At 42.0% G+C, this 21,508-nt stretch overlaps 1 protein-coding gene across 4 annotated transcripts in view; it reads left to right on the forward strand.

Moving 5' to 3' along the window:
* LOC111841540 (uncharacterized) overlaps positions 1–21,508 on the forward strand; it is a 178,217-nt gene that overhangs the window by 54,306 nt on the left and 102,403 nt on the right. For all 4 annotated transcript variants that reach the window (XR_011994028.1, XM_072718644.1, XM_072718643.1 and 1 more), the window contains exons 8-12: positions 4,459–4,572; positions 5,879–5,968; positions 7,978–8,088; positions 8,502–8,594; positions 13,459–13,539. Coding sequence is in view for 3 of the 4 variants with exons in the window: in XM_072718644.1 (XP_072574745.1) it covers positions 4,459–4,572; positions 5,879–5,968; positions 7,978–8,088; positions 8,502–8,594; positions 13,459–13,539 (489 nt within the window). In the remaining variant the exon portion in view is untranslated. The remainder of the gene's footprint in view (positions 1–4,458; positions 4,573–5,878; positions 5,969–7,977; positions 8,089–8,501; positions 8,595–13,458; positions 13,540–21,508) is intronic.

Genomic DNA, 21,508 nt, shown 5'->3' on the forward strand with positions numbered 1-21,508 from the left:
TCAGTAGGTCCCATAAAATACCTGTACTTTATATTTCTGCTCCCTACATGGAGTACCTTACATTTGTCTATGTTAAATTGCATCTGCCAGGTGTCAGCCCAGTCACTAATTAAATTAAGATCCCGCTGTAGCTGCTGAGCCGCTAATTCAGTATCTGCTACACCACCCACCTTGGTGTCATCTGCAAATTTCACCAGTTTACTGTATATATTGGTGTCTATATCATTTATGTAAATTAGGAACAATAGTGGTCCTAAAATTGAACCCTGCGGTACCCCACTATGAACGCAGGCCCACTGTGACATTGAGCCTCTTATAACTACTCGCTGCTTCCTATCCGTTAACCAGTTATCAATCCAGGTCGCTACAGTTCCTAAAATACCTGTCGCTTTGAGTTTAAGTGAGAGCCTCTTGTGGGGGACAACATCAAAAGCCTTTTGGAAATCTAAGTAGATGACATCATAGGCCTTCTTATCATCAACTTCCTGAGTAGCTTCCTCAAAAAACTCCAACAGATTTGTTAAACAGGATCTACCTCTCCTAAATCCATGCTGGCTATCCCTCAAAATGTTATTTGAGTCCAGGTAATCTACCATTTTCTCTTTGATTATAGCCTCCATAACTTTACCAGTTATACAAGTTAGACTGATTGGCCTATAGTTTGACAAATTACTTCTATCCCCTTTTTTGAAAATGGGCGTTATGTTGGCATGCTTCCAATCAGAAGGTACCACACCTTCAGATAAGGATTTCTGAAACAGTAAAGTTAAGGGTCGGCAAATAATATCCCTCATCTCCTTTAACACTATAGGTAAGATGCCATCAGGGCCCTGTGATTTATTTATTTTGAGCTTAGCTAGGCTTTGCAAAACATCAGCTTCAGTTATATATATATTAGTTATAGACGATGTTGGATTAGTAATAAGAACTGGTAAATTACTAGTGTCCTCAACAGTGAATACCCGTGCAAAACTATCATTGAACTCATTTACTATGTCAATGTCATTTTCAATTATAAGACTGCAGATTAGCAATTATATATCCTGCAGATTAGTAATTTCAGCTTTTAGAGCTCTTTTAGAGTTAAAATCCTGGAAGAAACTTTTAACGTCATCCTTAGCCTCCAATGCGATCTTCCTTTCGACATTCCTTTTAGCTCGTCTAATGTCATTTTTTAATTCAGCCTGTAGATTTAGATACTCTTGCTTTATTCTGTCATCATCAGTTATTTTCCATTTCTGGAACAAAGCCCTTTTCCTCCTTACTTTATACTTTATTTCCCTAGTAAACCACCTAGTTGCAATTTCCTAGATTTATTCTTGCTGGAAACAGGTACTGTATGAAGTCCTCTTGCACTTGCAATAATGTGCTTTTAAAAAATTCCCATGCCTCTTCAACAGTTTTGTTATTTAACTCCATCCAGTTCACAGTTTCTAGTTTTAATCTCATACAATTGAAGTTAGCCTTCCTAACATTATATATTTTTGATTTGGACTTTGCTCTTCGGGCACTAAACTTAACCTCAAATTTAACCATGTTATGATCGCTACTGTCAAGTGGTTCTAAAACGTCTAATTTACCAATCCTGTCCTGGTTATTAGAGAAAACAAGATCAAGAATGGCATCTCCCCTGGTAGGGGTGTTAACAAACTAAAAAAACAATCCTGTACTAATTCCGCCATCTCAAGTTCATTTTCAGAAGAGCCAGCAACAATGTCCCACTGCATCCCCGGTAGATTAAAATCACCCATAACTACCACATCATTTTTATTGCTCATAATCCTAATATCACTGTATAACAATCTGCTTTCCTCGGCAGCTACATTAGGTGCTCTGTAACAAACACCGACAATTAGGCTATTTGAGTTTTTAGCATCTAATTTTACCCATATAGCTTCCGTAGCTTTACTTATATCAGTAAGCTCCCTTGCCTGCAAGTTTTCCTTTACATATACTGCAACACCACCTCCCTTCTTACCTATACGGTCTTTACAGAACAACGTGTAACCATCCATATTGTATTCATGTCCATCCTTTTCACTCAACCACGTTTCAGTTATTGCTATAATATCATAAGAATCTGATGAAATAAGAGCCTCTAAATCATGAATTTTATTCCTAATACTCCTGGCGTTTAAATACAGACAACAAAGGGTAGGCCTATTACAGTGCCTACTTATAATATGATTTTTTGGGGCTTTCCGTTTCCCCCCAGTTACATACTTAACTAACCTCCCTGCCCCCCCAGTCCCTAGCTTAAACATTCCTCAACTACTCTACACATATGCCTTCCCAGTACACTGGTTCCCCTCCGGTTCAGATGCAACCCATCCGGCTTGAACAGGTCCCACCTGTTCCAGAAGGTCCTCCAGTGCCCCATAAACCAAAACCCCTCTTTCCTACACCATCCTTTTAGCCACGCATTTAATCTCCTTATCTCAGCTAACTTAGCCTGACTTGCGCGTGGCACGGGGAATATTTCAGAAAATACCACCATGGACTTTCTGCTTCTAAGCTTATTGGCGACTTCTATAAATTTATCCTGCAGAACAGCCCTTCTACCCTTGCCTATGTCGTTGGTGCCAACATGCACCACGACTACTGGATCCACCCCAGCTGGGGCCAAAAGCTTGTCCACTCGATCTGGAAGGTCTCCTACCTGGGCACCAGGCAGGCAAGACACCATACGGGACCCTCTATCACGCGTGCACACATAACTGTCTACTCCCCTAATAATTGAATCCCCCACTACCACAACCTCCCTCTTCCTGGGGGGAGGGGGCTCCTCAGTGCCCAAGGGCCCACCTGCTTCCCCAGTCCCTTCCGGCTCTAAAGCTGGAAGCACCTGAAACCTGTTAGACACAGACACCTCAGGTGATGCCGCCTCTGTAACATGTGTACGCCTTTTCCTGCGTCTACGACCTACGGTCACCCAGCTCTCTCGACCTCTCTGCTCTTCATTCTCCCTCCTCCCCGCTAGTGGCGTACACACCATCTCCCTAAACGGCGTATCAACTAGCTCCTCTAACTCACTGTTGCATTGGATGAGAGCCAGTTGCTCCTCAAGGTCGCGAACCTTGACCATGAGTGAGTCCACTAGCTTACATCGCTCGCAGATGAAGTCCGACTGGACACTAACGTCCAGAAGGGCAAACATCTTGCAAACGCAACACTGAGCCGGCCCCATAATTAACTAACTCACTATGACCCCGTACTCCCAGCCCAGTAAATTTATATAATGTATTTAACTATAAAGATTAATTTGCGTAACAATAAATGCAGTAACGTGCGGAGTACACTAAAATAAGTTATTACTTGTGTTAAAACGGAACTTAATTATTATTTTATTTAAAATTTTAAACCTGATAAATTTACTACTACTTACCAGAAGAACTTCTGCCTGAACCAAGTATGAACTACAAACAAGGCGAAATCGAAGTTGCTCTTGGGAGGTCGAAAAACCACAAAAACCCCCTCACAGCAGGCTACTGCCAGAGCGGGAAAAAAGTGGAAAATGTCTTGCCGGCCCCGACTGGCGACCGAGCAAAGCTCAGGGGCAACTGTCCTTTATATATAGATATAATATAATAAATCTAATTATATAAATATAATCTAAATATATCTAATAATATAATTATATAGATAATATTAGTTATTATCGCCCCGTGGGTGTTTGTTACGGAGTTAAACGCAGACAGAAAACGCCGCTCACGCGACACCCGCAGCTCTCTGTCGGTAATAATCGCGCTGTTAATTAACAGACAGGACAGACAAGCACTCACGCCGACCGAAATACGAACAATAAATAGAAATAAACAGCCACCCACGTAAACAGGTAAAGCACACAAACACTCAAAATACGTTCAAAACACTCCAAAAAACAATCCCAAACAATCGCTGCAGCTCAACACCACTCTCTCGCAGCAATCCCAGCAATCCTTTGTCCTCCAAACGTCTCTAGCAAAATGCGTCCCTGATGTGAATGTTACTTGTTTTGGTCCCTCACCTTCCAATGGGGTCCAGCTCCTGATCCCTGTGTGTCCCTCATGCCCTGGAATTCCACAGAAGGCCTGACTGCACCCCATCGCTCTGCCTTCATATGTGCTCATTGGGGTCACACTTATCCACTTACCTGGATGGAATCATACAGGCTGTTTGGCTCATTTGCTTCCCTTATGCGTGTGGCTTTATAGCTCTTTGGAAGCATGATTTATGGTGAATAATGTCTCCCAGCCAAACACCCTCACTGACTTTTCATGACCCTTATTAATCTGCTTCCTAACCTGTGTGACTCTATGGGTTAGAACTTAACCACAGGCTGATCCTGCTCTCTGATCCTTACTTACACGTTACTTTGGACAAAAGCATCTGATACACAAATGAACCACTGAATACATTTGTTTGTTTTCCTGTCTAACATTAATTATTTGTTGACTGACTATTCTTACCTCATTTCAGGTTCTTTCATTGAGTTCATGGCTAAATATTCCCCAACTCCAGCTGAGAAAGCAACATTTGGAGGAATGTTTGGTGGAATCATATTTATGTTAATCTTTTTTGTTATATTCCGAAGTGAGTATGTTTATAAATGGATTTCAGGAGTACTGGACTAGAATTATACATAGAGATTTATTTTCTACTTTGTATTTAAACACAGAAATGTGTAACGATTTACACAATTAAATTTTTTATAATACAGTATCTGTTTTGTTTACTGTTAATCTGTATCCATGGAGAAGCACAGTGGCTCAGTGGTCAGCACTGCTGCCTGACACCTCCAGGGTGCTGGTTTGAGTCCCACTTCTCTGTGTCTGTGTGCAGTCTGCATGTGCTCCCCCTGTCTTGTGAGTTTGAATCCCCCTCCTCTGTGTCTGTGTACAGTCTGCATGTGCTCCCCATGTCACATGGGTTTGAGTCCCCCTCCTCTGTGTCTGTGTACAGCCTGCATGCACCCCCCCTGTCATGTGGGTTTGAGTCCCCCTCCTCCGTGTCTGTGTACAGTTTGTATATGCTCATCCAAGCTGTACCTCTGCCTTGTGCCCTGTGCTGCCTGGGATAGACTCCAGGCCCCCTATGACCCTGTCCAGGATGGGTGGATGCATATGTAATTGTAGTAGGATGTAGGGCTGTATATCACCAGGCCCTGGGCAAGACAAACCACATCATGGTACAGTACAGCAATACATGATATGGATCGTGAGACATAAAATAGTAAAACTTGTTTGGAAATTTGTAATAACAGAATACAGACAGTGTTATTAGTCTTCATTTAATATATTTAAGATTTGGTGATTAAAGTTCAAATAATGACATGTTCCATATCATTACATATTTTTGACAATAGCATTGAAGTTACCATTTTTGAGCAACTGATGACGATATTCAGCATACATAAAACTAGAGAATTGCATACAAATTATATGTGTTGAAGTCTTATAACTGAATACAGTAGTAGAATTCAGAGAAAGAAATTAATACTGCATTAGGTTTGTGAACCCTGTGATGGTTTGAGGTAGGCAAATATTTGTGCTCCAGTTTTAATCAGGGTTCACAAACTCCTGACAGTTTGGATGTTCATTACAGCTCTAATAGGATGAGTGATATAAATACTCCCCAAACATCCATGTTACCTTTTTAGTAACCCATATAAATCCATCCACCCATTTCTGTAACTGCTTGTTCTGTTCTGTTTTAAATTAGCAAATTAAAGTCAGATGTACTTTTACTACCACAATGGTCAACTTGGGATTTAAGGCCACAACCTCTAGGTAACAGGAGTGTTCAGTGCCGAGTTCTAAACACAGGACCACTGAGCACATCTGTGTCTTGACTATGTGCCTGGCATGATTCATGGTAAATTACTGTATTCTCATCTCAGTTTCAGTGTCTCTGGAAAATAATTCCGTATTTGGCTGCATAGCAGTAATATGCACCGTTCTATATCCAGTCATCACAGTTTCATCCACAAGTAAGTCTGTTTATAAGTTCACACGTGTGCTGTTTGCCTGTTCTCCCCCTGTTTGCACTGGTTCCCTCTATGTACTACACTGTAAAATCTAATATGTTGACTTAACTTAAAAAAAGTATGCAAACTCATTGCCTTAAAAAAACCAAGTCCAATGAACTTAGTTATAGAAAATTAGTTCAGCTTCATTATTCTGAGTAAGAAAGACTTATTAAGCTCACATTTCATAAATTAACTCAGCTTAATTATTCTAAGTAGGTAATACTTAAGATTACTTTTTATAAGTGAACTCAGCTTGATAATTCTCAATAAGTGGGACTTATGTAGCTTACATTTTTTAAGTGAGCACAACTTAATTGTAATTATTGACCTCACCATACCGATTTCAGTAACTGATTTTCTGGCTCAGTTTACATACTGCCTTTAAAATGAAGATTACTGCACAATAAGCATTTGCAATCTATGTGAGAAATCCACTGAAAAGAATGAAATAAACAACTGATATGCATCACATTTATTTTAAATGCAACAGAACACATGCACAATTAATCAAATTTTTTAATCAATCCTTTATTGTCCCTCATGGGGAAATTGTTCCCTCAACTAGCTCTTTGTAGAGCAAGCTGTCCATGAAGGGCTGCCACCTGTTGTGGTGCCCAGGGAGCTGGGGGCTAAGGGCCTTGCACAAGGACCTGCAGACATGCTGAGGCTGGGTTTGAACTGGCAACCTTGTAATTACAGGCATACAGGCTTGTATACAGGCCACTGAGCCACACGCTGCCCCCAAATGTATGAAATGTATGAAAACTGTAAAATGCTACACTGTAAAACCTGACTAGTTAGTTCAACTCAAACTGTTTGAGGAAACCGATTGCCTTAAATCATTTAAGTTTATGAACTCAAACAATTAAAGTAAAAGTATTTTTTGTATTGATTAAAAGCAACTTAAGTATTTATAATTTAAGGAACTTAGTTAAATCAAGTTGAGGATCAGCTGCATTCATTATGTGTCCCGCTGCACACCAAAAACATGCATTTAGGTAAAATGGGGTCTAAAATGGTCCATTGTGTGTGAGTTATAGACTGGCACCCCACCAGGGTATACCCTGCTTCGTGCCCTGTGCTAACTGGGATAGGCCACCATGGCACTGTACTTTGTAAATGTAAAGAAGGATAAATGTATTTCTTTTTAATGTTTGTTTGGGGAACTGGGCTTTCAGAAATATGAAACATGGATGGTTACAGTACGGCCCCTATTAAAGGCACAGTCTGAAGCTCATGCTGTAAGTTCTTTTATAGGGCGTGGCCAACACACTTGCTAATTTAATGGTGGAAAAATAGTTGCAGCACCAGGAGGACTAAAAGGGGTTGTATTTAGTCTCGTATCTCGTGTGTTTGGGGTGTAACATGCTATAAACCAATCAGAGTGTTAGCTCTCATTCCCCTTAAAAGTGAAGTGCACTTGGTATTTGGCAGACTAGTATTATAATGATGGATTTGAAAGTGTGTGATTAGACCATTGATTAAGGTCAAGCCAAAGTCTATCAATAAGTCAGTTCACTATGCCGGCCTGTGTAGGGTAGTAGATCGAAGGCTGCACCCATGATGTTACAGTATAATGAAGTACATTGTATGTTATTACTGAGTTCTGTACTGTACTTTCTCGAATAAAAATGATTCTGACATTTTAGCCTAAATTCTCAAAAGGTAAAAGATGACACAGCAATGAAAAAATATGCATCAAAGGATGACGGAGCATTGAAATAGGACACAGTATGTCTTTCTTTATTAATACGTATATTAGGGATGTATTTCAAACTCTAACTTCCTGATTATTTTTCCATAACCCAGCCTGAGATGTTCTTTTAGTACCTAACTGTCCAACATGGGATTTAAACCCAAAACTACCAGGTGACAGGGCTGTGCTGTGTAAGGATTTAACCATAGAACCACAGAGTGTCTGTTTTTACTTTGATTTCATGCTGACTAACTCTACTCTTACATTATTTTAGTTGCTGCCTGTGTTTATCTGGCAAAATATTATTCAGATTCAGCTTGGAAAGAACAACTTGGAACATTTCTAACCATGTTAATGATTCCGATCCTCATGGTTTTATTGCCACGTAAGTATGTTTTCAAGTTTTGTAAATGTTTTTGTTTAAAAATTGTTTTAGACTTTGAACTACAAAAAAACTGCATCAGAATTAGATATAGATGCATTTGCCAGATTGTTTTAAATTAAACACATAGATGTTGAACTTGAGCATTTGCATGGCATTGATGCTGTATGTGTATTTTCCATAATTACCGTATATTCAGGGTACTATGGTACAATACCCAACTGAAACCTGTTTAAGCTTTTATGCCCCTAAAATCTGGATGCACCCTTAGTAAAAACATGACATTCAAACCCAGAACCTCCAGGTGACTGGACTGTGCCAGGGATTAAACACAGGACCACTGAACACATGTGTTTTTTTACTCTCTGTCTGCCATAAATTTAATGGTGACTGACTCTCTTCTTCCCTAATTTCAGTTGGATTCAGTGTGTTTTGGATAATACGCTCCCTAAGGACAACTGGGAAAGTCGATCCTGTAGAAATATTTGTAATCTGGATGTTTCTCTTCTGTAAGTACTGTGGCAGGGTTATGTTAAACACATACAGGCTGTGGTCACAGGTCACAGGACACCCAATAGATCACTGCAGTTACACTCATGGCCGGATCTACTGTATCATATAGGTCATGTGGGCATACAGTCAGGGGCCCTGTGTATCAAGGGGCCTTTGAATATGCCAGAGAAAAAAATCTAATTTGAAAGAAGTACTGAAGTAATCAGCCTATCAAATATCAGCAGCTCCTTAGTCACTGGCTTACAAAAAACAGTTGTGTCAAAATCCATCTACTGTAGCTAGAACCAGAGAAGCAAGAAAAGGAAGAAAGATGTGCTGAATTGCTTACAAATGTGCCAGAAATAGGGACATTTGGTAACACTTTACTTAATGGTACTTTATGAAGGGTACAAAACGCCACCATAAGCCCTTCATGACAGCCGACATAACTTGGCAAAAGTATTTATAAAGGTTTGTTCCTACTTTTGTAACTATCATAAATGCTGACACTGGTAACGCCTTATGACATACCACCTATTTCGGAACTGTCCATACTTCTACGGTGAAGCAGAGCCGCATGAGTTGCACTGAACGCATTGCACAATTTAGTAACTTTTTTCCAGGCAAATCACGATAAAGTGCCATGGCAAGAAATGACAATACAGAATCTTAATGATTACATTTTTTGGTTAAACAGCATTAGAATGTGTAGGAATTATTAGATCAAGTAAATTTTAATATCTCCACCAATATGTTTTTAAATTGATTAAATTTTAATTAATTATTATTTAATGCTGATTATTAACCAATTGTTATGCCGAATGGTCGGCTCCTCCAAACTCAATTTCAGGATCCCCGTAAGTCTGTTAATGTGAGACTTAAATGGGATTCACTAATTACCAGTATCGCTTAGTAACCTGGGTTAGAAGGCTCGTCCAGCGAGCTGCATCACCAGGTAATGTAAACGATTGGTAGCGAAGCTCCCCTCACGGCCGATGAGAGAGAGTCTCGCGATATTTCAGGCGAGTTTGAGGTTTCAGAGCGTAGTACCCAGATCGCACAGAGGCAGGGACTATTGTGAGCACTCAATGAACGGACACCGAAGTTGTGTAAAAGACATGCCTTTATTCCTAACTAACACTACAACTAACATAAGACAGACATTACACTTAAGACAAACAACAAACACGAAATAACGGAATAGAAACAAACAATGTAATTATGGAAATGCAATGACTGGATTTAAATGAGTAACCTTAAAAGGGAAATACTGTTCTGCAAAGCAAGCACAGTTTGTGGAAACACAACCCTAACGTCTTATAGCAGCTTAACAGAACAGCTTAGGTTGTTAGAATGAAAGGAAGTTGGTTTACTTGGTTGCAGAGTGGGGGGGGTCTTGGCAGTTGGTTGCAGAGCTGATGAGCTGATGGGATGATGGCACTCAGGAAGGCACAGCGTTTGGAGCAGTGGAGTGGAGCCCCTTGGGTTCTCTCTCCTGGTGAAGCTTTGTCTTGGTTGCAGCTCTCTGTTCAGCTGGGCCTTCACCGGAGGGCTTCTTGTGGGCTTCTCTTCTCCTGGGCTGATATTCTCTGCCTCTCCTCGGGCTGATGGGCTTTTCTCTGCTCTGACTAATGGTCTTTCTGCACACCTTTGTTCTGAGGTGCCAGGTTTTTATGGTCTAAAGTTCATGAATAGGGATGACCAGGAATTCGACTCCTGGCCCAATGGCTGGCCATCCATTTGGCGGGCTTTCGGAAGGGGGTCTGTATCAGTCCTTTAGGGATTTATGGCCCGACTGATTCTCCCTTTACTGATGATTTTCATTAAGCTAGTATAACTTTTCATACATCCACTTTCATGGTAACCACTGACCAGATTTGGAATCGGGAGTGATTGTCCATCAGTTTGACACCAAACATGCCATACCAGCTTCACAGGTTCACACCTCATACCATCTGTATTAATTGATTAACAATTACTTAAATTATGTATGTGACTGACTCACATCAGTATCCTCCTGAGACCCAAGGAAAAAAGTGTCCTTCAATTGTAGGTTATTTGTCTTTGGAGGAAATAAGACATCTTACAATTTAGATTTTTTCAAATTTATTCTTATTTTAATTTCACAGCACGTCCTCTTTAGTGCACAACAAGAATAAATACGTTTCCCAACATCAGTGAAAAAATAAATGCAAAAATACAATGTCCACTACAATGGGCATAAATGAATAGGTCGGGTCTCAGGAGGTTATGATACAGGTGTTTTGGGTTGCACCTCAACAGATGTTACACTTTGTGCAGACATTACATGACATATTCACATTAAAAGCAGCACATCTTATCCTTAGATAGGCGTGGCCATTAGTTTGTGGTAATATCAATATAAGTTGCACATCTGGAAACAACATATTTTGTTTGGTGTGGCTTATGCCAATTCATCTTCTCCAGAATGGATAATGTACACCTTAATTCAGTTCTTTTTAATATAGCATGACAGAACACCATGCTATAGCTTGGTAACAGACCACCAACATCAGATAAGGACCACAAAGGAATGTTGGAAGAGAAGGGGGGTGGTTGTTTAACAAAGAAAGAAGAATCTCTGAAAGTTAGGACACACTAGGATACCTGGTTAGATTATTCAACTTTTCTTCTGGTATAACCATGAGAACATATATGCAGGGGTAGCTAATACCTATTTATTTATTCAAATTTATATAAGTGTTCAAGTGTAAAGGGGTAAAATAGGTGATGCTCCGTGAACATGGTTATAAGAGTGGCACACAAAACACTAAGATTGTCTAAGGACACATACAAACATAACCTATCTGTATATTGAGGCTAGTAGTCGTGAGTAAATCAATATACAGGATATACAAAAGCCAAGCTTAAAAGAAACTTTCTTTAGGGTGTTGGTCTGTTGGGTGAGTGATATGTAAGGCAGAGTGTATGGGGAGGGGGTTGTGTGCCAAGTCGAGGGACCCCTGTCCTTGAGGTCCACTCTGCTGTCTGTGGGTCCCTAAATCTTTGGGCAATAAAAGTTGGAGTGCTGGCCTCCCTTGTTATCTGTGTGTGTTTGTGTGTTTGTGTGTGTGGGGTCACTAACCCCCCTTTGGTGCCTAGGCCAATGTCTACCTCTCATACCAGGCTCGGCCTCAGGCCACCTGGAATTTAAACCCTGTGATATGTGCATGTGTGATCCTACAAATGTAACTGAGACAGTTACACAATAATATCCTTGTGTTTTCGAATAAATTGAAACATGCCATCTCTGTGTCTGAAACATCTTAAACTCCTTAAACAGTAGGTAAACAGGTATCAAAATGATCAATTATAAATTTCTGTCACATCCAAGGAAGCGTGAAGTAAAAAAAACCCCCAAACACAGCCATTTGGTCAAGAAAACCCCCAAAGGCGACTTTATTCCAGGAATGCAAGAATTACCAGGCGTTACACAGACTATGTTTGCATATCTGTACGTGTAATCTGGACACAGAACTGTTCATAATTCTGCAGTCATGGCCATGGAATTTGCATATGCACAGAATGTGCGGGAGGAGGAAAAGACAAAAATGTTATGGGAAAGACTGGCTGTCATTTTACGCTACTTAGCATCATCTACTTCATTATAGGTTATACTGTAGCAGCAATTTACAGACTGGGGAAATGTCCCGGAGTCTGCATTCAAGTACAGCCACACATGTTGCATTGAACACAAAACACAGTTTAATGACTTTTTTCCTGACGTCAAATAATAGTGCCATGCAAGAAACAGCAATACAAAAAGGACATCTGAATGATGAAAATTTTTGTTAAAACTGCATCAGATTATGTTTGTCAGTTAAATAATCTGTTAATATCCTTGGGTTTAGAATAGATTACAGCACGCCATCTCTGTGTCTGAAACATTTTTAAACTCTTTAAATAGCAGTTAGCTAGTATCGAAATGATAAATTATGTGTTTAAAACAAAAATATATTTAACATTTAACACAACTGCGAAGTCTAAAGAAACAGTTATGCAATTTGAAACATCAATTACAAAATAACAAATACTCTCATTAGTACAACTAAAGAGTCTGGGGCAGGTGTATTTCCTTGTCCGCTTTATAAGTTACTTGGTGGATTTCAAGGTTTACTTTGGATTTCAGTTTTTTAATCTTGATAATTCAAACATGCTGGGTCATACAAATGTCTATAACAGCAAAATTCTCCAAATAGATGTTCTTCAAACATGTCCATGTTGTTTGTGCAAAGTGTTGGCGCAGACTGTACGCATCTGGGGAAGTATGAACAGGCCTTTACTCATTTCACTTTGGTGAAGGTCACTTTAGCCCCAAGGCTGCTCATCATTTGCTTTTCTGGATAAAACTGCAATTTTTCAAGAGTCAGGGAAAGTCCTGAGGAAGCCAGCGACTAGATTAGCTGATTAGTCTTTGATTGTTTGGATTAGTCTTTCATCCTAGACCCAGGCACAGTTGACCGTCTTTGGGGTACTATGGCACAGACTCACACTTCCCATCCCTGTTGTAGTGGGCAGCATGGGCTGGGGGTGTGCTTGGCCTCCATGTGGGATGGCCCATGATTCCCCCTCAGCCGACACATGTCGGCCCTCACCTTCATCGCGCCACAGGATTTCAAGGGACCCTCTGACTCGGGGGGGGGGGGGCATTACAATCCTTGGCCTGAGTTTTGACCCCCGCTGCCCTCAGATCATGGGCCTTACTGTGCATGACCTCACAGTGCAGTCGGGCCCTGGGGACGGCAGGATTTTACTCAGGGGAAGAAAAGCCCAAGGACACTTTGTTATTTAATATCATGTTATGTCTGTATAGACTGATGAGAGACTGAGGGTGTCTGATTTGCTCTGTTTGCCTTACAGATGAGCCCACAATGTTTAACATGCTGTTCCTTGCTGTTTACTCCCAACTCTTTGCCTGGATGAACAACACATTAATATTAGGTGAGTTTTCCTGCATTTTTCATTCTTTTTATCTATGTGTTTGTAAATGGAAGCAGGTAAATGTTAATAATGTAAAATAATGGAATTAAATATATTTACAAATAATGGAAATAAACACATAATAATGCATATATCACATAATGTAAATAAATATTTGTCCGATTCTTGTTGTTATGTATATTTGTGGCACTTTTTGAGATCTTTTAACCTACTTCACTTTGTCAGACAGGGTCTATTTCAGTTATATCTTCATGGACCAGGTCTGGCAGTAATCCGGACTGGGTGTGGCTAATGAAACTGAACTCAGTTTTCTAATAATTATGGTTGATCAGAAATAATTCATGACTTACCAATGACTTTTTCACATAGGGCCAGGTGGGTTTGGGTAGCTTTTTCCCTTAATAAATGACATCATCATCAAAACTGCATTTTGTATTTACTCTGGTTATCTTTGCCTAATATTAAAATTTATTTGATATCTGAAACATGTCTGACAAATATGCCTAAAAATACAAAATCAGGAAGGGGACAAATACATTTTCAATGTTCATTTAAAAAATCTCATGTGTGGACAGCAGGGGGATGGATGGATAAAAACACGTCTGTGTTCACAGTGAAAAGTGAGTTTATGACACTGAATGCTGAATGCAGTATTGTATTCTGGTAAGATACTCAAAATGTACCTCATTCAGAATATCCTTAGACACTGTAATATGTTGTAATGTCAGCAAGGTTGATTAAATGAGCAATTGTGTTTTGGTAATGAACAGCCAAAATAATCTGCGCACAAACTTTTGGAGCGCATGAACATCGACATCCCCAAACCACTACCAGAACACTTTGCATCCAGGTCAGCTGTTCCAGGGTGCAGTGAAACTTCTCCACCAGTCCGTAATTCTGAGGTTGCAGGGGGGAGGTGCGGAATTTTGTGTATGTGCAGCCGACTCAGAGTTCATCCCCAGGTCACTGTGCATAGTCTCTGGCTCCCTGAACCAGCTAAACACGCCCTCCAGCAGGGCATCTGCAACTGTCTCCCCCTCCTGGTCAGGGATGGCATAGGCTTCTGGCCACTGGGTGATGTAATCCATCCCTGTGAGCAGGTACCTGTTACCCCTGTCAGAACCTAAAACACCCACCGCTGCTCTTTCCACTGTGGCCCCACTGGGAGCAGCTGGAGCTGGGAGAGTGACCTGCCCATAGGGCCCTTCTGTGCCGTGCAGAGTCACAGTGGGGGCTGAAGTCCTCGAGCCTGAAGTGGCCAGACCCTGCAGCCTCATGCTGAGCCTGGAGCACAACCACTCACAGAGCCCTGGGGACGCTGCCTGCCACCTCTCCTCACCGGTGGCGGCTCCTTCCATTCCCGCTGCAGCACACTGTCACAGAGGTGCATGGTCTCGAATTTGGACTACAGCCCCTCACTCTCCTGTGACAATGCACCATCACTAGTAGCTCTATGGGTGACACAGTAACACTGCTCCACCATGCTGAACAAGCGGCTGTAGGTCGTGACCCCCCTCTCTCCATCCGTCCCCCTGAGAGAGCCCCCCCCCCACCCCCACCTCTACCCTACTGGTGTCTAGGATAAAGGGCAGCACTGGGGCCTCACTCAGGGCCTTTCAAAGTACAGAAGGCCTCCTGGCACTGCGGTGACCAGATGTACTCCCAGTGATATGCACAAGACCATCCGTTTCGAGATCAAGACAAGATCAAGAACCATCCCAACCAAGACCATGATAAGATCAAGACTTTCAATCAAGACCAAAGACACTCTCATTACTTACTCTGTCATGACACATACATTTAGGGCCTTGGGGGTGGGCACACGGAATGGCATCCAGAGGGCGGTCTGTTTACTCAGCCTTACCTCTGGTGCCAGTGCCCACTTCTCAATATTAAGCTGCACATAGACATTGAGGGTTCTGGGGAGGGGCCGAGCTGACACCAGCTGCTGATTGGCAGGGGGTGGTTATCACCATGCTCTTCCCCTGTTTTAAAGCACTTTAGAACAACACGCACCAACACCACATATGAGCGGGCTGAGGGAAGCATGGGGTCATTTCACACCCCCGTTCTCTGTTCACCATCTGGAGCCGGGGGCTGAGAAGAGCTGGCCGTCCGGTCGGGGTCTGGGCTGGTGGGCTTCTCGGCTGCTGCGGGGTCTGGGGTGGTCTTCTGGTCCCCACACCAGAGGGAAAAAAAAGGGGTCCATCTCCGGTGTCTGGTGGCGGATTGCCCCTCTGGGGGTGGTGGTGCCTGGATCTCGGAGTATAGAGTATATATGGGGAGTGTGAGTGTGTGTATGCCGTTCATTTCTGTGTGTCTTCATGTTGGGCGAATGGGTGAATATTTGTTTATGTGTGCATGAGGGTGGGAACGTATGCTTGTGTATGTGTGCGCCTGTTTGTCTATACGCATGTGTCAGGTTGGGTCTTGGACTCCACCTGAAATAACATCTCAGGCTCTATTCCCCCCCGCCACACTCCCTGCCGGTGAATGAGGCCCCCGGCTGCCGATGCGTTGGTGGTTCTCGATGTCCGGGGCTGAATGCTCTGGTGTGTGCTGGCTCACTCTGGGCGGTTGCCTGGCGGGCCTGGTCCTTCCGGCTCTGTCGGGCCCCGGCTGGGGGGTGGGGGGGCCCTTGGACCTTTGGGCCCGCGGTCCGGTCTGCCCGGCTGCCGGCGGTGCCTGCGTGCTCGCCGCCACGGCCCCCTGGGGCTCCTGTGATGTGGCTGCCGGATGGCCCCCCTCTGGAGCGCTCCTCTGCCCTTTTCTGGGTGGGGGCTGCAATTGTCCCTGCGGTGGTCCTCCTGGGGTTCTCGTGCCCTGGGGGGCCTCTGGATGTCTGGGGCCCGGGTCTCCTCCGGCTTCATGTCCTGGGTGGGCGGGGCTGTGGCTCCCCACACACACTACTAGACAATTACATGGAGAAACCTTAGGAACACCAGCGCGCTGACACACAGGTGCTCACGGACACACACTGTCTTGACCGGCTGTTGCTTCTGGGCATGTGTTGTAATGCTGGTTGTGTGTGTTCTGTTCAACAACATTTAACGTTTGATGGTCGTTGTGATTCGTACAGGTGTTGTATGTTGTCTTTCTCTTTTCAGTAGACATGGAAGCAGATTATCTGTTTTGTTTTTTTTCTTTTCTCCCTTTTTTTTTTTTCTCTTTTCCTCTCTCTCCCTCTCTCTCTCTTCCCCCCTTCTTCTCCTTTGTTCCCCCCCCCTCCCTCTCCTTCTTTTGAGGAAATAAATAAAAATATAAAATAAATAAATATATAATGAAATAAATAAATAAATACAAATACAGTAGTCCTCTGCAGAGGGGGGGTGGAGGAGGGAATATTTATTTAAAAAAAAATAATAATCAATCAGTTCTGGATCCTCAACACTGATTCGAATGAGGTCCTCCACAGTATCAGTGTGCCGACTTGTCCTGATATCTGACTTAACTCTTTTTTGTGAGGGGAAGCCTCTTTTGCAGACTGTTGCAGATGTTGGGAGCAGCATCATTATCCCAACCAAGTGCAGGATATTCTGCAAAAATCTAGTATACTGATCAAACCAATTTACAAAATCAACAGTGACGTTTGTCTTGTTATGTTTTGTTTGAACAAAGTTGTTATCAAAGTAATTTCAGTCATAATGTCAACAAAAATATACCTGCAGCACAAACAGACTCACCTGTCTTGGACGGTGGAGAAATGTTCTAATGCTACGTTCACACTGTGAGCGTCAAAGACGCCAGCCGTCGCTCCCGCCGCCCTGAACGCGACGCTAGCCAACGCCGGAGACGCTCTCTGACGTCATAGAGTGGGCGGGGACAAGGCCACTCAGAATGCCAGAACTTTTTAAAAGGGCTGCAAAACAAACAAACGTGTAGCTTATATCTTTGCGCCGACTCCTGATAGGACATAATTTGTCAAATAAATATTGTTGTGAGCCAGTTATTTGCATTCCCACTTAAAATCAAGCGTTCTGGAGGGAAAATGTTACCTATAAATAGTGTAGCGCTTCTTTTCAAATTTACCTTGGATCACAATGGATGATCGCCAAGTAGTTGCTTGTGCTTTATGTTTCTTTAGTTAACATAAATAGTACTTAAAATGTATCACGACAGTTCTACTAAAACACATAATTATGTTTTGACAAACACTAATGCTATAAATAGGTATAACATTACCGATAATTTGCACTGTTTTCTCTGCTATGGCGCCTAAATTACTACTGATCAAAAAAATATATTATGCACTTCACCATCTCACCTGGAACACCGATTGTTTCGGACACTCTGGTCCATGCCTCATTTTTTTTATTTATGTCCCTGTATGCAAACAGAGACACATCATATATAACTGGGTACCCGGCCACAGCAATAATAAGTCTCTCCTTCATTGTGCCTAGGAACGGTTGGGTCGGAACAAAAGTTCACACGCTTATGTTCTGCGGCGCTCTCTTTAGCGGAGCATCTCTACATTCCCATTGGTTGCCGCCCAACCGCGTCACAGCTCATTACCATAAAGTTGACTGGGATTCAACTTCTGTCTGACGCTCCCGCCGCCCAGATCGCGACGCGCCGCTCCGCTCCTCGACGCCTCCCGACGCTCCCTCCCATAGAGAATGAATGACTTCCGGTCGCTTTGACGCTCTCGCCGCTCGCAGTGTGAACGTAGCATAAGAGAAACTTCACGTTTCCAATACCATGGTTCAGGACCTCCAGCTTATCATCTGGTCAAAAAATGAGGCTCACGTTGAAACACCTCACTGCCTTGGATGTTGATGTGTGCTTCATAGTCTCCTCTATCAGTAAAAGACAAAGACAGAAAATGTGAAAATACATAGGCCTGTGAATTATACTATAGATATGTCAGTGTGCTCACAATGTAGTGATAGATTACAATAACTCACCAAGCAGACTGCTAAACCTTTTCTTTAGGTGTTTCACTGCAGACTCACAGGTCAGCTCTATGGCTCTTTGCAGTCTAGGTGCACACTGGCTGATTGTAGACCTTCTGCCAGCTTTTCAGCCTCCCCTTTACAAACGGTGACACCATGTGAAGCATAAAGACTGAAAATACTACTAAATACATTTTATGAACATGAAGTAAACATTAGATTTTATATAAACATCACATGCCTGATACTTTAACCCCTTTCTGCCTGTTTCTGTTGCTCCTTCATGGCTGCCAGGATCTCACACAACTTGCCACCATTTTGTGTCTGGCTTCCATACTTTCTATGGTAGTGAGGAGACGTTTGAGGCCACTAATAGCCTGGAAAGACATAGTTGATTTTTTATTGGCATATAAGAAACATGTTAGGGGAAGATTCAAAATATGTTTCACCCTCTGGTCTCTGTCTCCTTTACCTGAGGTAGGATTACATCATTGTCTGTAGCAGCAGGGTAAACCGGCTGATGGGAGAGAAAAGGTCTGACAGGAAGTGGCAGAATGTCACAAATGTTCCATCCTCCACGGTGGCTTTGAACTGCAAATATACCAGTGAACTTTTCATTCTCTCATACAACACCAGAGTTAAACTGATTTCAATAATGAAATACCATCCACCTTAAAACAGTGAGATATTAATCTTTCTTGCTCTCCCAGCTGTGTCTGCAGTGGCTGAGGCACCTGCCAGCTGATCCATCTGCATATATACTGCAGTAAACTGCCCAGAACTCTGGGTGATGCCGTCCTTCCCTGGTGTCCCTTCACCCCACTGGCTGCATTCACTGTCACTCCAGTTTCAGCTCCCGATTGTTTGAGCTCCCTCATTGATTTGGGGCTGCAGTGGTGTGTTTTCCAGATGAGGTGGAGCAGGTCATGTACCTGCCCAGTCACAGAGACATCCCTTTGAACACTCAACAACCCCAGCTCCAATCTTTAGATAGAACAGAATATAAAATATTACTAGGTTTTCATAGAATGACTATGTTTACAGGCAAATGTTAAGCTACAACATAGCTGTGTGGCCTGCAGTGTAATGGGACAGCAAAGGACCCAGCCTCTGCCTGGAGGAGAGATATCACTCCACCTCTGGGGCCCAGAGTAACAGCTGCTCCATCTGCCCCAAGGCGATGGGTTTGTCCAACCAGTTTGCACATTTTGGACCGAGGCTAGCAAATGCTTCTTGGTTACATCATAACATGCATTACATTAAGCAAACAGATATTGAATTCTTTGTCATTGTTCTCATATTTCATCATTTGGACTTTTTATATTTGTAATGCACAATGAACATTTTAAATTTTATTTGTACATTACTGACAAACCTGCACTTTGTAATCTATGTGACAGCTTCTTTCACACTGAAATTTCCCTTTGCGTATAAAAATACTCTGTCTATTGTAAAATTTACCTTGAACATTAGGCTTATACACTGCCCGGCCAAAAAAAACGTTAAACGAAAAATTCAAATTGCGACTTTTTTAGTGGCCGGGCAGTGTACATTATATTCTAAAGTTTAGGTTATTATAATGAACATGTATAAGTTTTTTTTCATGGTCATTAGTCATAGCATCATATTGTAAGAGAAATCACTCACTCACACACTTCTTACCTTCTGCATGGGCATGTTCAACCTCAATACGGCCACTTAGGATATTGGACGGCCTTTCAGTGACACATTCTCACATTTTTGGCTGGAAATATCAGTTTCACTATGTATCATAATTGACAGACGGTATGGAGGCAATTTTGTCTGCAGTCTTTTACTGGAGGTTGTCTGATATCTCGGCTATGAACTGAGCACAGGCTGTCATTGGCATAAGTAAGGGATAATGTACATGCAGCCGGTAGTTATCGCAGAAATAAGCCCCGACAGTGTGATCAGGACCCGACGCGAAAAAACTTTACATGAATATGAATTTGAAACATTTTATTGGCATATTTGTTTTAAATTAACATTTTTAAAGGGTAATCTTTGTTGGCGCGGAGGGATTTTAAACATACAAGTAGTACCGGCTATGCGTTATTACTTTGGAGCGGTTATTATTTGAAAAGAACGAGCCTGCAAATGTCTCAACTGACCAATCAGAATCAAGCATTCCAGAGAGCCGTGTAATAAGTTGGATACAACCTGCTCTTTTTCATCAGTGTGATTTGAGATTTGAATTTGGTGAGCGGGAGTTCCTCTTTCCGTCTCCTCCATTGAGCGATTGTCATCCACCGGCGTCCTCTCTCTCCTCATTTTGTTTTTTAAAATAATCAGTTATTGACCACATCATCTTTTTTGTTTTTGCTGGTTACAGAAATTCATTTAAAAAAACAACAAATACGAAAAGGGGGGAAATTTAGTATAGGGGGAGGGAAAGGCTGCCATGTGGTGTTAAACTTCTCAGTCAACCCTCTAAGAGAAAATTTGATCTTTCCAGTTTAAACAATGACAGATCAGTCTGCTGAGAGTGTTCTGAGGGAGGCTTGGGTCACTTCTAATGTAAGGAGATACATCTACAGGCAATCAAAGATGCAAATGATAAAATATTTAATTTCCCTTAAGTAATCCTAGAGTGGTTCAGAGGAACTCCAAAAACGGCAATGAGTGGACAGGGTGTGATATCAGTCTCCAGAACTTCAGAGATTATTTTTTAAAAGTGTTTCCAAAATCATATTAATTTTGCACATGGCCAGAAGGTATGTGCTCGGTGCAACGTGACAGAGGCACATCTTATACAGGCTTTGCTAATGCCAGTGAAGTGTTTCGCTAATTTGGCTCTGCTTTAGTGTATCTATGCAGCACTTTAAATTGCATTAGGTTGAGATGGGCAGAGGATGAGGAATAATTAGCTTGTAATTTTGCCTTCTGCCACCATGGGTGGTGAAAAAAGTTTGAAAAAATGAAGTAATATTTTAAGTTGATCCAATGTTTCCTTTTTAGCCTGTAGGTTCTAATGGTAATATAAGTTTTTTATTACTCTAAACAAGGCAACTTGAAATATTACAGTTGAATCTTGCTATTTAAAAAAGTTAATG

This window comes from Paramormyrops kingsleyae, chromosome 12 (assembly GCF_048594095.1).
Source record: "Paramormyrops kingsleyae isolate MSU_618 chromosome 12, PKINGS_0.4, whole genome shotgun sequence".
NCBI classification, from domain to species: Eukaryota; Metazoa; Chordata; class Actinopteri; order Osteoglossiformes; family Mormyridae; genus Paramormyrops; species Paramormyrops kingsleyae.